Source organism: Heptranchias perlo, chromosome 9 (assembly GCF_035084215.1).
Source record: "Heptranchias perlo isolate sHepPer1 chromosome 9, sHepPer1.hap1, whole genome shotgun sequence".
In the NCBI taxonomy this organism is placed as follows: domain Eukaryota; kingdom Metazoa; phylum Chordata; class Chondrichthyes; order Hexanchiformes; family Hexanchidae; genus Heptranchias; species Heptranchias perlo.
This window is the reverse complement of record NC_090333.1, coordinates 20,512,997-20,528,249: the sequence shown is the minus strand read 5'-3', so window position 1 is coordinate 20,528,249 and position 15,253 is coordinate 20,512,997. Positions and strand designations below refer to the sequence as shown.

The window sequence follows — 15,253 nt, the reverse complement described above, 5'->3', positions numbered from 1 at the left end:
AACCATAAGCATATCTAGCCTCTGAGGCTAATATTACTATCTATCCTCTAAGAATAGTGGGGACGTTGCAAGGATATCACATAAATGTTGATAGGTGAGTATTTTTTTTAATTCATTCATGGGATGTGGGCATCGCTGGCAATGCCAGCATTTATTGCCCATCCCTAATTGCCCTTGAGAAGGTGGTGGTGAGCCGTCTTCTTGAACCGCTGCAGTCCGTGTGGTGAAGGTTCTCCCACAGTGCTGTTAGGTAGGGAGTTCCAGGATTTTGATCCAGCGACGATGAAGGAACGGCAATATATTTCCAAGTCAGGATGGTGTGTGACTTGGAACGTGCAGGTGGTGGTGTTCCCATGCGCCTTCTGCCCTTGTTCTTCTCGGCTGGTTTGGGAGGTGCTGTCGATAAAGCCTTGGCGAGTTGCTGCATTGCAACTTGTAGATGGTATACACTGGAACCAGGGTACGCCAGTGGTGGAGGGAGTGAATGTTTAAGGTGATGGATGGGGTGTCAATCAAGCGGGCTGCTTTGTCCTGGATGGTGTCGAGCTTCTTGAGTGTTGTTGGAATTGCACTCATCCAGACACGTGGAGATTATTCCATCACACTCCTGACTTGTGCCTTGTAGATGGTGGAAAGGCTTTGGGGAGTCAGGAGGTGAGTCACTCGCCGCAGAATACCCATCCTCTGACTTGCTCTTGTAGCCACAGTATTTATGTGGCTGGTCCAGTTTAGTTTCTGGTCAGTGGTGACCTCAGGATGTTGATGGTGGGGGATTTGGCAATGGTAATGTCGTTGAATGTCAAGGGGAGGATGTTAGACTCTCTCTTGTTGGAGATGGTCATTGCCTGGCACTTGAGTGGTGCAAATGTTACTTGCCATTATCAGCCCAAGCCTGGAACTTGTCCAGGTATTGCTGCACGTGAGCAAGGACTGCTTCATTATCTGAGGGGTTGCGAATGGATCTGAACATTGTGCAATCATCAGCGAACATCCCCACTTCTGACTTTATGATGGAGGGAAGGCCATGATGAAGCAGCTGAAGATGGTTGGTCCTGGGACATTGCCCTGAGGAACTCCTGCAGCGATGTCCTGGGGCTGAGATGATTGGCCTCCAACAACCACAGCCATCTTCCTTTGTGCTAGGTATGACTCCAGCCACTGGAGAGTTTCCCCCCTTTTTAACCTGTGATGGACTTATAGAGGATATTGCTTCCTGTTAACTGATGAATACTGAAAAGTGTTTGCTCTCTGCAAGGACTTCATTGTACACCCTCTATTTCTAAGCCACCATCAGCTTCACTAAGTTCCATATTGCAGGAAACTTGCTTCTTCAGAATCGTAATGGCTTGCTGTTGTACTGATCCTGAAGATGAAGGCATGATTAATCTGGTAATATAGGAGCCAATTTTTTGAATCCGTGCTTCTGGCAAGCCTCCCACAATTTTTGATGTATTCTGCCTTCAATTTCCCAATATGTGCTTCCGATGGATGTGGCTCAAACTAGGAGCATGAATTTGCAAAGTCAATCCTCTAATTGTAAAGTTTTGCTTAATTTAATGGAACAAAATGAAAAACAGGGGAAAAAAAACAAAAAGAAACAAAACATTTGCAGACATTTGAATCATCAAAGACGACTTACTAAAGTACAACCGATGGAGGAGCAAGAACATTTACATATGTTCTTCAGTGCATACTATACAGTGTGTACTGATGATAGCAGAGAAAGTACACTGTCAATTCTTCCCAGCTCAATACTTTTTCTCTCTCTTGGGCTTTGTCTTGTATTTTTCAAAGTGAGTCTTTAGTGTTTTACAGTTTTATTTTGGCATGGCCTTTCAATCTGGATCATTGATGTGTTTCCTCCACTTCCTTCATTCTGGGGTCAGATATTTAGATATTTATGAACTTTCTTTGCAACAATACACCAGCCCCTTGGGTTGCTTGCAACTGTTGGTAGTTGTACTTTCTGCACAGAAATATTGTAAACAATTTTACAACACCAAGTTATAGTCCAGCAATTTTATTTTAAATTCGAAGCTTTCGGAGGCTTCCTCCTTCCTCAGGTGAACGATGTTGGAAACAACGTTCACCTGAGGAAGGAGGAAGCATCCGGAAGCTTGTGAATTTAAAATAAAATTGCTGGACTATAACTTGGTGTTGTAAAATTGTTTACAATTGTCAACCCCAGTCCATCACCGGCGTCTCCACATCATGCACAGAAATAAACCTTGACATTTAATAAACTGTCAAGAACTTCAGTGAGAAATTGGAAAACTTTTGTTTATGCTGTATAGAAACTTAGAAAACAGGAGCAGGAGTAGGCCATTTGGCCCTTCGAGCCTGCTGAGCCATTCAATATGATCATGGCTGATCCTCTATCGCAATACCATATTCCCGCTCTCTCCCCATACCCCTTGATGCCTTCTGTGTCTAGAAATCTATCTAGCTCCTTCTTAAATATATTCAGTGACTTGGCCTTCACAGCCTTCTGTGGTAGAGAATTCCATAGGTTCACCACCCTCTGAGTGAAGAAATTTCTCCTCATCTCAGTCCTAAATGTCCTACCCCTTATCCTGAGACTGTGACCCCCTCGTTCTGGAGCCCCCAGCAAGGGGAAACATCCTCCCTGCATCCAGTCTGTCTGGCCCTGTCAGAATATTATGTTTCAATGAGATCCCCTCTCATTCTTCTAAACTCGAGAGAATACAGGCCGAGTCGACACAATCTCCCCTCATACGACAGTCCTGCCATCCCAGGAATCAGTCTGGTGAACCTTCGCTGCACTCCCTCTATGGCAAGTATATCCTTTCTTAGGTAAGGAGACCAAAACTGCACACAATACTCCAGGTGTGGTCTCACCAAGGCCCTGTATAACTGCAGTAAGATATCCTTGCTCCTGTACTCAAATCCTCTTGCAATGAAGGCCAACATACCATTTGCCTTCCTAACTGCTTGCTGCACCTGCATGTTTGCTACCAGTGACTGGTGTACAAGGACACCCAGGTCCCTTTGTACATCAACATTTCCCAATCTATCACCATTTAAATAATACTCTGCCTTTCTGGTTTTCCTTCCGAAGTGGATAACTTCACATTTATCCATGTTACACTGCATCTGCCATGTCTTTGCCCACTCACTCAACTTGTCTAAATCGCCTTGAAGCCTCTTTGCATCCTCCTCACAACTCACAATCCCACCTAGTTTTGTGTCATCAGCAAACTTGGAAATATTACATTTAGTTCCCTCATCCAAATCATTGATATATATTGTGAATAGCTGGGGCCCAAGCACTGTTCCCTGCGGTACCCCAATAGTCACTGCCTGCCACCCCGAAAAAGACCCATTTATTCCTACTCTCAGTTTCCTGTCTGTTAGCCAATTTTCAATCCATGCCAGTATATTACCACCAATCCCATATGCTTTAATTTTGCACACTAACCTCTTATGTGGGACTTTATCAAAGGCCTTCTGAAAATCCAAATACACCACACCCACTGGTTCTCCCTTATCTATTCTACCAGTTACATCCTCATGTCTACGTAGATGTCATTTTATACTGTTTGGCACCTCTGCAGTGAAGGAAAAATTAATTTGCACAAGTCAAGTGAGTCACTTCCAGTAGTTAACCCTGTAGAATCTGCTTACTGCAGGTTATTGATTAGTGTTTTTATATTTAACAATTGCTTGAAACCAGTTGAAAATACTTCCAGCATGGCTTTGCTCCTCCTGCCTTTTCAATTTCCTTGCTACAAGTTCCCTTCCACCGCCACAATTGAATTATTGTTGCAGATCCCACAATTTCCAAGTACATTGAGGAAAATTATGCCTAGTTCACAAAATCTTCACAAGCACAGATTGCTACCCAGCAATGTTTCTATGGCATCCTTGGATTCCTCCCTAGACCTGGAGTAACAGATTGCATTGAAACTGAAATCAGACCCCAAAGTACAATTCTTTGGCCAATATCGTCACATGAGCCAGTCATCCATGTAGATTATTAATATATTCGGTATTTACGGTTGAGAAAGGCATGGATGTTAGGGAACTTGGGGAAATAAATAGTGATGTCTTGAGGAGTGTACATATTACGGAGAGGGAGGTGCTGGAAGTCTTAACGCGCATCAAGGTAGATAAATCTCCGGGACCGGATGAAATGTATCCTAGGACGTTATGGGAGGTTAGGGAGGAAATTGCGGGTCCCCTAGCAGAGATATTTGAATCATCGACAGCTACAGGTGAGGTGCCTGAAGATTGGAGGGTAGCAAATGTTGTCCCTTTGTTTAAGAAGGGCGGCAGGGAAAAGCCTGGGAACTACAGACCGGTGAGCCTGACATCTGTAGTGGGTAAGTTGTTAGAGGGTATTCTGAGAGACAGGATCTACAGGCATTTGGAGAGGCAGGGACTGATTAGGAACAGTCAGCATGGTTTTGTGAGAGGAAAATCATATCTCACGAATTTGATTGAGTTTTTTGAAGGGGTAACCAAGAAGATAGATGAGGGCTGTGCAGTAGACGTGGTCTACATGGACTTTAGCAAAGCCTTTGACAAGGTACCGCATGGTAGGTTGTTACATAAGGTTAAATCTCACGGGATCCAAGGTGAGGTAGCCAATTGGATACAAAATTGGATTGACGACAGAAGACAGAGGGTGGTTGCAGAGGGTTGTTTTTCAAACTGGAGGCCTGTGACCAGCGGTGTGCCTCAGGGATCGGTGCTGGGTCCGCTGTTATTTGTTATTTATATTAATGATTTGGATGAGAATTTAGGAGGCATGGTTAGTAAGTTTGCAGATGACACCAAGATTGGTGGCATTGTGGACAGTGAAGAAGGTTATCTAGGATTGCAACGGGATCTTGATAAATTGGGCCAGTGGGCCGATGAATGGCAGATGGAGTTTAATTTAGATAAATGTGAGGTGATGCATTTTGGTAGATCGAATCGGGCCAGGACCTACTCCGTTAATGGTAGGGCGTTGGGGAGAGTTATAGAACAAAGAGATCTAGGAGTACAGGTTCATAGCTCCTTGAAAGTGGAGTCACAGGTGGATAGGGTGGTGAAGAAGGCATTCAGCATGCTTGGTTTCATTGGTCAGAACATTGAATACAGGAGTTGGGATGTCTTGTTGAAGTTGTACAAGACATTAGTAAGGCCACACTTGGAATACTGTGTGCAGTTCTGGTCACCCTATTATAGAAAGGATATTATTAAACTAGAAAGAGTGCAGAAAAGATTTACTAGGATGCTACCGGGACTTGATGGTTTGACTTATAGGGAGAGGTTGGATAGACTAAGACTTTTTTCCCTGGAGAGTAGGAGGTTTAGGGGTGATCTTATAGAAGTCTATAAAATAATGAGGGGCATAGATAAGGTCGATCGTCAAAATCTTTTCCCAAAGGTAGGGGAGTCTATAACGAGGGGGCATAGATTTAAGGTGAGAGGGGAGAGATACAAAAGGGTCCAGAGGGGCAATTTTTTCACTCAAAGGGTGGTGAGTGTCTGGAACGAGCTGCCAGAGGCAGTAGTAGAAGCGGGTACAATTTTGTCTTTTAAAAAGCATTTGGACAGTTACATGGGTAAGATGGGTATAGAGGGATATGGGCCAAGTGCAGGCAACTGGGACTAGCTTCGTGGTATAAACTGGGCGACATGGACATGTTGGGCCGAAGGGCGTGTTTCCATGTTGTAAACTTCTATGATTCTATTCTATATGAACCATGAAATCTTACAGGTTATTGTCAGTTTTCTTGGCTCAAATCAAAGTTCCTTTATCATGAATCAGTCAGTCTTGCCATGCCTATTTGAACAAGGTGATTCAATGGATGGCTGCTTGGGGACGATGGTTATGCACCTGCTATATTACCATTTTCTTTTTTTAAAACAACATGTGCCATTAAGTGTGTATTCAATATGGGTAGATTTCTGTCATTATAGCACAGATTTTCCAGGAAATTATGGCGTAAATGACTCTCACCATTTCTTAAACCACGCCAACATTTCCTGGGACCTTCTGCGCTGCCCTGCTGTTACCCTCACCGAGACCGTGAGAATTTAATTATCATAACTCCCTATAAAATTAACGGTGATCGCGAATTTGCTGCTTTAAGGGCTGTTTTGATCACTGTTGTCACTTAGACTGAACCAGAATGGCGCTGGTGACCTGGCAGCGGCGTGACATATATTGAAGGAAGAGAATTACAAGCACTGGCTTTAGTTAGTGTTAAACGGCAATATTATTAGTAGAATAAACACAAAATTATCAATAAAAGGCAGAAGGGCTGATTACAATCGGAAGCGATACAGTCAACTTTAGGTTTTCAATTGTCGTGGTTCTCCAGGACTGGAAACAAAAGTGACACAGGACTTTCCTCTCTCTCCCTCCCCTCCCCCCAACAATAAGTTTGCTGAGCACTCTTTTGGTAGCAGCAGTAATACCTACCATAGGGCACACTCTCCTGGGTAGAGTAGACATTGGCGTAGAAAGCGCTGTCCAGGTTGGAGCAGAGCAGGTGGAATGCCCTGTTACTGGAGACACTGGCTGGGTAATAGGTCTCCAGGTATCTTCTCGGTCGCACTTCCTGATCCTCGGCCGCTTCTTGATCAGACTCTTGGGTAACGCGCCCAGTGAAATCGGGGTGCTCTGCATGCAATCGCAGCCTAATTGAAGGTACTTACACGTGCTTCCGGGTTTCCCGTTCCAGACTGCGCAGCAGGCGCACTGCACACCCGCATCACAGGCTGTCAGCAGGAGGAGCCCTAATTAAAGGGGCAGTTCTGCAATGCTCCTCCTGCAGCAAAGAACCATTTTTGGAGCATGGAGCAGGCCAGAGGCAAGGCTGCTCCAAGGTTCTCTGACTCCTCACTCCAGGTGCTGCTCGATGGGGTGAGGAGTCGGAGGGAAATTTTTCTTCCATCCAATGGGAAGAGGTGGCCTCCCTCTGCCACCTGGCTGGAAGTGGCTGAGGAGGTCAGCAGCAGAAGCAATGTGTGCAGAACCTGGGTCCAGTGCAGGAAGCACTTTAATGACCTAACCAGGTCAGCCAAAGTGAGTATACTTACGCATTCTCCCACACTCCGTCTTCCACATCACCTCCACCACCACACAACCCCTTCTGCACTGCCACCACAACGCTCTCGCATCACTCCTCACATCCACTCAACAATCATTCTCACCTTGCCTGCACTTACTCACCGCTCCAGTTCCCATTCGAACACTACCACGCAACCCAATCCTCATACAATCTCATGACTATGTCTCACACACACCCTCCCATGCATCTCCCTCATGGTCACCCCCACCCACACCAATGCATGCAGAAGGTCTCTATGCATCCATCACTCAATCACGCCTCACTGTGTTTTTCCTTGATAGGAGAAGAGATGCTAGAATGCCCGGGAGAGGGCAAGGACCGGAGGGAGCCTGCCACACCAGGTGGTCCTAACAGACGCGGAGCGGCAGGCATTGGAACTAAGCCGGACGCTGGAGTGCCTGTCCGTGGCGGATGCAGAGACTAGGAGCGCACAAACGGCTGGTGACAGAAATCTAACACTCAGCACTCATAATAGCAAATGATTTTAGCATCACTTGGCATCTGCAGCACCTCAACATCTGTCCACATGCTTAATATTGCTTTCCGTTCTCTTGAAGGGCCATCTGCGACCACGACTGCGGAGGGCGATTCCTCAGAGAACCTGCCGGCCTCTGAGGGTGCATCGTCACATCTGAGCCAGCCATCCACCAGCACAGATACACATACCTCAGTGGGTCCCCATCCTCAGTTAGTTGGGCTTGCACATGGTGAGTCACCTTGCACATGGGAGCACGAGCAGACCCTGGTGCCAGGGGCAGCCCTGAAGAGTCCGCTTCGGTGGGTGCACTCTTCTCCAGGCTCTGCTCAGCTGGACCCAGATGCTGAACCCTGGGGACCAGCCACGAAAAGGAGAGTCAACGAGGGCCAGCAGCACATTGCTAAGGTACTGGAACAGGTGCCACGCGCACTCTCCACAATCGCGCAGAGGATGGAGGAGTCCAGCTCCTGCATGAGTGGAATGGTGGCACAGGTACAGGAGGATATCTCCGCGATACTGTCACAGGGATGTGAAGGCACCTCTGAGATAATGTCGCGGGTAGGTGCAGGAATGTCTGCGATGGAGGAAAGGCTAGCCTCCATCGAGCTTCAAGCACGGCTCAACAATGAGTCCATTCAGGCCCTGACAATGGCTGTTCGGATTCAGGGTGAGCAACATTCTGCCGCCTTAAACAGGCTGACAGATACATTACAACTGGCCTTCCAAGGCTTCACACACGTCCTCCAAACTGTCGTCCAGCAGGGTGGAAGGAGTAATGTGGGCCTGGGCCAGGAGAGGGATGATGGTGAAATGGGACATAGAAGTGGGGGCGCCACTCAAAGCGCTTCCACGTCTCACCCGTTGCCCCCCTCTCAACCACGACCTGCAATGCTGCCTCCTCTCCAGGTGGCTGAGTCCGCCCCTGCACAGGTGCAGGTGGAGCAGTCTTTGGAGGGGTCCTCACGGGAACTGAAACCCATAGGGCGTTCGCGCAAAGCATCTCATCGGTCAGGGCATCGACAAGAGCAACCTGCCACTATCTCTGCTGAAGCCACAGGGGTAGCACCACATAGGGGTTCCCGTAAACATAAGGCTAAGGTTTTGTGAGCACAAAGGGGATACACAAGTTGTGTATGACAGAATGTCATGTTTTTCATTTACTTTTGTTTGTTTTACAAAGCACATTAAAATTTGTTATCACTACTGCTGCCACGTCTTTGCAAATCTTGTCTGGTTTGTGCAATAATTCCCTTTCCTGAGGATCACCATGAAGACCCACACCTGATGCCACCCATTGTGTCACTGCAGAGTGGGTGTCGGTGTATTTGCAGGGCTCTTTTGTGCAGACGACTGAGAGACGCCGGCGATGTCCCCGGTGGCACCCTGGAAGGATCTGGAGGAGAAGTTGTTGAGGCAGTGGTGACTTTGACAGCGACAGGTAAGAAGATGTTGCTCAGGCCAGCCGGGAGCAGCTCGGCATTAATTAGGCTGCAGATGTCCACGACTACATGTCGAGTGACTCTGAGCCTCTGTGTGCACTGCTCCTCAGAGAGGTCCAGGAAGCTGAGCCTCGGTCTGTAGACCCTGTGGCGAGGGCAGTACCTTCTGCGACACATCTCTCTCTGTGGTTGCCCTCCCTCCTGCTGTGCAGGTGGATGTGTCACAGCACTGTGTTGTAGAGCTCCACGTATCAGAGGTGGACGGCGAGGCTGGTGATGCTGTTCGTCGTCCAATGAGGTCATGACTGCAGCTACGGCGGCCCCCATCCGGAAGATGTAAGTTTGAGGGGGTCCGCAAGGTAGGTAGATGTGTCTGCACACCGGGGTTGAGGTTCCAAGTTGGTGAATTTTAGTGTTAGGAGGAGGGTGGTGCAGGCCAAATTTTGTCCAAAGTGACAGAGTGGCCTTCTGGAATGAGTGAGGGTCTCCCCCCACCCCCCCCCCCCCACCTGTCAAATGGACCTTTGCAGCTCCCACAGGCTGGTGGCTGCAATGACATGTTTCCAGTACGGGAAACACGCTCAATTTAGATGAAAATCCCACCCCTCCTAAAATATCCTACAAATCAAGTCTGCAAACGACCTGAACTATCAAAATAATTGCCTTAAGTGGGATCCCGCCGGCTCTAATTGCCGCATGCGGGCAACCTATCTGTATTAAGGATTACTGTGGAAGGAATTCTTAGCACAGACTAAGCAGTACTCTGAAATAAGAAGAGAAAAAGTTGGGTGTGCAGTAGCTGGAAGTCAGTCGGGAGTGAGTTCTGATGAAGGGGCCCAGATGAAATATTAAATTCTTCCTCTTTCAGATACTTTCAGATGCACTCCAGTATTTTCTGATTTTTTTTCCTCAGATTTCCTGCATGCCACGTTATTTTTTATATCCCAACAATACTCTCTGATTGATCCATTTGTTTCATACTTGGAATGAAGGATGTATACTTTTTTTCACATGGTAAGGACATAATGGGTTCGGGCGGGCAGGGGCAAGTGCACCCGCTCCCGGAAATTTCAGGCCAGGGGTATTTTAACTCCCGGTCCTCATCTACATACCACCAGTCAACTGCCCGCCTGGAACAGGCAGAAAGTGGCAGCTGGCAGACGCTGAAGCTCGGGCAGTCCAGAGGCCACTTGCTGGCGCTAAGGGAAGGTTCGCTGGTGTGCAGGTAAATAGCGAGGCAGGGGGTGGGCAGGAGGAGGAGGAGGAGGAGCCCGGGACCAGGGCGGGGGCGGGCTTGCCATACAAGACCCAGAGCAGCACTCTTGCTCCTCCTGGACCCACAAAGGAAAGTTTTACACTTACCTTGGAAGGGCATCTTTTGGAGCAGGGATGGAGGACCAAGAATGAGGACAGAAATTTGTGTGTGGTGTCCTGCTAGAGCCCTACAGCCAAGAGCTTTTAAAAAGGTTATGGGCCAACAGCAGTTTTTAAGAAGCTTTCTTAATAGTTTTTAGAATTTAAGTGGCTTTCTTACAGTTTTTAGAAGTTCTTAGAATTTTTTTTACGCAGCGAGTTGTGAGTCATCTGGAATGCACTGCCTGAAAGGGTGGTGGAAGCAGATTCAATGATAACTTTCAAAAGAGAATTGGATATATACTTGAAAAGGAAAAATTTGCAGGGCTTATGGGGAAAGAACGGGTGAGTGGGACTAATTGGATATTTCTTTCAAATACCCAGCACAGGCACAATGGGCCAAATAGCCGCCTTCTGTGCTGTGTGATCCTATGTTTCAAAATTGGAACGATTTGAACCTGAGCTGGTGCCGATTTTGCTGCTTGTGACTCTAAGGAAGGAAATAAAACCCTTATATCCAGTCCTAATTTAAGATTTTTGATTTGCAATTTAAAAAAAGGTCAAAAGTGACCAGTATTCTTTACTGCAGTTGGAAGAATGCTGAGCACTCACTTGGCAGATTTACCAGTTTAGCCTCAAGGGCAGTAATCACTTTAGAAAACAGTAAGGTTAGCTATTTGGAGGGTGAGTTATGGTGTAATATGGAAGATAAAAATTACCCACGCCCACAGAACAGAGCCGAAGAATTGGGACATTGATTTAAAGGCAATGGAAATAATTAATTTGCAGTGTATAGGGAAATTGACCAAGTGAGCAAGTAAAGTGAGTTGCATCACCAAACAGAATCATCCATCTGATAAGTCAAATCTGATTGTTTTGTTTAGAGTATTAAACTCAATTACTATACAACGCTACTGTAATGCATACAGCATATATCCAAAGGGTGCATTTGCAATAATAATGCTATCGAGTGTCTTTTTCGAATAAGGCCCAAGACAAAATAATGGCAGTGAATTAGGTGTTAGCCGTGGCTCAGTTGGTAGCACTCTCACCTCTGAATTAGAAGGTTGCTTGTTCAAGTCCTGCATAATCCAGGCTGACGCTTAGTGCAGTACTGAGGGAGTGCTGCAGAGTCAGAGCTGCAATTCTTTCAGAGGGGATGTTAAATCCTGTCTGCTCTCTCAGGTGGACATAAAATATCCCATGACACTAGGGGAAGAAGAGCAGTGGAGTTCTCCCCAGTGGCCTTGTGTGTGGAAATTGGCTGTCACGTTTCCTCCATTACAACAGTGAGAGTACTTCAATGGTTGTAAAGCGGTTTGGGATGTCCTGAGGTTGTGAAAGGTGCTATACAAATGCAAGTCTTTCTTATTTGTCTTCTGAGTTAGTAAAACTGTGTAGTTTGTAAAAGCCAATGCTTTTCTGATAGTATAATATTTGCCTTAAACCTCATTAGTGGACAACAGTTGACTTTTCACAAATTCTATTTTTATACTTGAACTATCATTTTTACATATACCCTAGCCACTATCATATTATGTGGCTGGTAATTCCTGTTGGTTGGAATATAATCTCCCTGTTTATTTTTTAATTTATTGTCAAATTGCAAGGTTCTGCATATCTGAGTAAGTCATAGTACATATAGGATTACATGGCACTAAGATTATGCTGATAGTTGTCCACATTTAGACAAGATGTGGAGATGCCGGTGATGGACTGGGGTGGACAAATGTAAGCAATCTTACAACACCAGGTTATAGTCCAACAATTTTATTTGAAAATCACAAGCTTTCGGAGTTTACCTCCTTCGTCAGGTGAGTGAGGTTCTGAACCTCACTCACCTGACGAAGGAGGTAAGCTCCGAAAGCTTGTGATTTTCAAATAAAGCTGTTGGACTATAACCTGGTGTTGTAAGATTGCTTACACATTTAGACAAAGTATGCTTTAGCTAGCTTGATGTTTTACCTTGATATGTAGTTGTATTCTAAATGGCAAGAGATAGAGTCAGAGCTCTGACCTCTGGGTATGAGTGCTGCTGATAGTAACAATAGGGCTTGAGATTTGTTGTGTATATTTGGCAGTGGGTTAGAGGCTGATAATTCTCATTCATGATCTTCATGGGATAGGAAACTTATAGAAGGAAGAGTATGAGTCCATAGGAAGGAGAGATACATTTTTAGTGGATCTAAGTGGGTTTACCCTGGGGTAGATTTTGACAGTGAGTGGGTTTCAGAGGCGACGTAGCTTCTGGCCACCCGATAGCCCCGGGCCGGGCCTTGTCAGCATAGGGCCAGTGAGTCGCAGGCGATAAGCAAGTGCAGTGGGACAGTCTGTCTGCTCTGGGCCGGAAGAAGGTGGGTCCAGAGAAGGTCACATATGCTCCTCCCGGCTGCACAAGAACAAATTAAACTGATTTGCTGTGCTTTTTTTCAGGTGGACCATCAGCTGATATTGTGTGGAGCATGCTCAGTGCATATGTGTATATATATATATATATATATATATATATATGTATATATAGAATAGCTTGCCCATCTCTCCTCTGGGAAGCGCAAGAGCAATAAAGATACATTTTTCCCTGAGCTTCTTTACCACTTCCAAATGCTGTCTGTTCACATCTTGGCTCAGCAGTGCCAAGATCTCAATAGGTCCATCTCCATATTTCTATGGGCAGGGAGCAAACCCCACCTATGCTTCACACAGTTCCAGCTCTCAAAGTAAGAAGAGAGCCTGAGCCTTCTGAATCTCAGGTTTTGTTACTGGGTGACCCACCTCCGTGGATTATCACCTACAACACAGCCGCTCCAAAAGACCTTTAGCTGGGCAGGTAGACAAATGTAACCCTACCAACCTCTTTGCGTACCCTCTTCTTCACAGACACATAAAAACCAGCTGAAGAGAGCCCGCCAGTGTGAAGAAACCCCCAGGCAAACATCATTATCAGATAAAATGCTGAAGGAAATTAATATTTTTATAAATTGTAATTGTATAATAGTGAATCAAAAGAGACCTTTTATTCTTGCACTATAGTAAATAATATGTACAAGCTAAGATTAGATACTGTTAATAACAAGTTAACTATGTATACTGGGATTTTGGAGATAGCATTTGTCTTAGTGTCAAAGTTATGTACTAGTTTTAATTGGCTATATGCTACATTCCCCATGAGAAGAGTCTGAAAAGTAATTATGATCTTCAACTGTTATTGCGAATGATATTTTCAATTTCTTGAACATGTTTGATTGTCATGCATGCACTATTGAAGAGAATATCATACCTTTTCATACTGGTAGATAGATATAAACCATTAAGTGTTTCTGACTAGACATTTTTAATAGTACTGTTTGCTTGCAGTAAGTAGTGATAATACAATTGTAAATGAACCCCTACCTCATTTTGTAAAAGGTTTGACACTATGAAAGGGTTTTACATTTCTTGTAAGGGATGTGTTTATATATACAGTACGTGCACATGCTCTGGGCAACAATAAATCAATTTCTAGACTGTATGTCAGTATAATGCATAATTTTTTGTTTTTAATGTAGCTTCAATAGTATTAGTAATTACAGTTTATGGGGTATTCTTCAGCATTAAAAATATATTTAATGCCTTACAGCCTGTGTCCATACTGAAATATTCAGTTGTTCATTAACATCCCCTGAAAACCTTCGTAAACTTCTTGAAAAGGCTTACGAAGCTACAAAATAAATCCGTTGGTATAAAGTAATCTTTTCTCAGATGTTATAATTTTTTTAAACCCTGCTGTAACAGATACTAAATAGCTTCCTTTTTGCTTAGATCATTATTGCCAGCCTCATGTGCACTTACAACAAGAATGATTGGACAGAACTTGCAAAAATGGCAGAGGTATGTCTTTAGCTTATGTATTTTCTAATTTGCTACAGAATTGATTTTAACAGTTTTACTGAGCTAAACATTTTTTGGGGGAGAATGAATTCATTATACATAAACTTTGAACATGTCACATTTCAATCAGTAAAAAGCAGTACTATTTAGAGTTTTATTTTATAAAATTGATCCATCAAAATAAGATGAATTTTAATTTAAGCAACTACTGACGATGGGAAGGAGAATTAATTCATTTTCAGGATGTGAGTGTCATTGTCAAAGCTGGCATTTATTGCCCATTCGTAGTTGCCTGCAAAGATGGTGGATCTTTTCCTTGAACCACCGACACAGTCCATGGTATTCTTTGGAGAGGTTTGATACAATCGAGTGGCTTGCTAGGCCACTTCAGAGGGCAGTTAAGAGGCAACCATGTTGGTGTGGGACTGCAGTCAGATATATGCCAGACCAGGTTAGAATGGCAGGTTTCATTCCCTAAAGAACATGAGTGAACCAGTTGGGTTTTTACGACAATCCAACAGCTTTAAATTATACCAGCTTTTTACTTCCAGATTTTTAAAACTGAATTTAAATTCTCCAACTCACTGGCAGAGGAGAGCAGGGTCTCATAGTGGTCCAGCAATTTTAAGGATCATCATTATGAGAATATGCTGTCTGTTATACAAGGCAATGCTAGCAGTCAATAGCTGTAACTACAGGAAGATAAAGCTAATATTCTAGGTTTCAGAAACATCATATGTGGCCCAATGTGATCCAACCAGATCTGGCGATGAACGGCTAAACTAGTTGTGCGCCACAGATGTTCAAATCCACGCCCCTTGGACTTAAAGGAGTGAAGCTGGGGGCCATACCAATGGGGGAACTACCAGGGTGGGAGAGTGTAAGAATTTTACTGGGGACAAGAGCATCAAAGGTGGAGGTGAGGGTGGTATTGAGCAGATAGGTAGCTGCAGAAGTATTGTGGGGGATGGAGGGCCAAAGGCTAGACAAGAGTTTGAAAGCACCGTTGTAAGTGACTTGGAGTAGAG

At 44.9% G+C, this 15,253-nt stretch overlaps 1 protein-coding gene across 2 annotated transcripts in view; it reads left to right on the top strand.

The window, feature by feature from the left end:
• The window catches only part of LOC137325178 (dihydropyrimidine dehydrogenase [NADP(+)]-like), a 598,790-nt gene that overhangs the window by 437,442 nt on the left and 146,095 nt on the right, over nt 1–15,253 (top strand). For both annotated transcript variants that reach the window (XM_067989971.1, XM_067989972.1), the window contains exon 15: nt 14,157–14,225. In XM_067989971.1, coding sequence (XP_067846072.1) covers nt 14,157–14,225 — 69 coding nt within the window. The remainder of the gene's footprint in view (nt 1–14,156; nt 14,226–15,253) is intronic.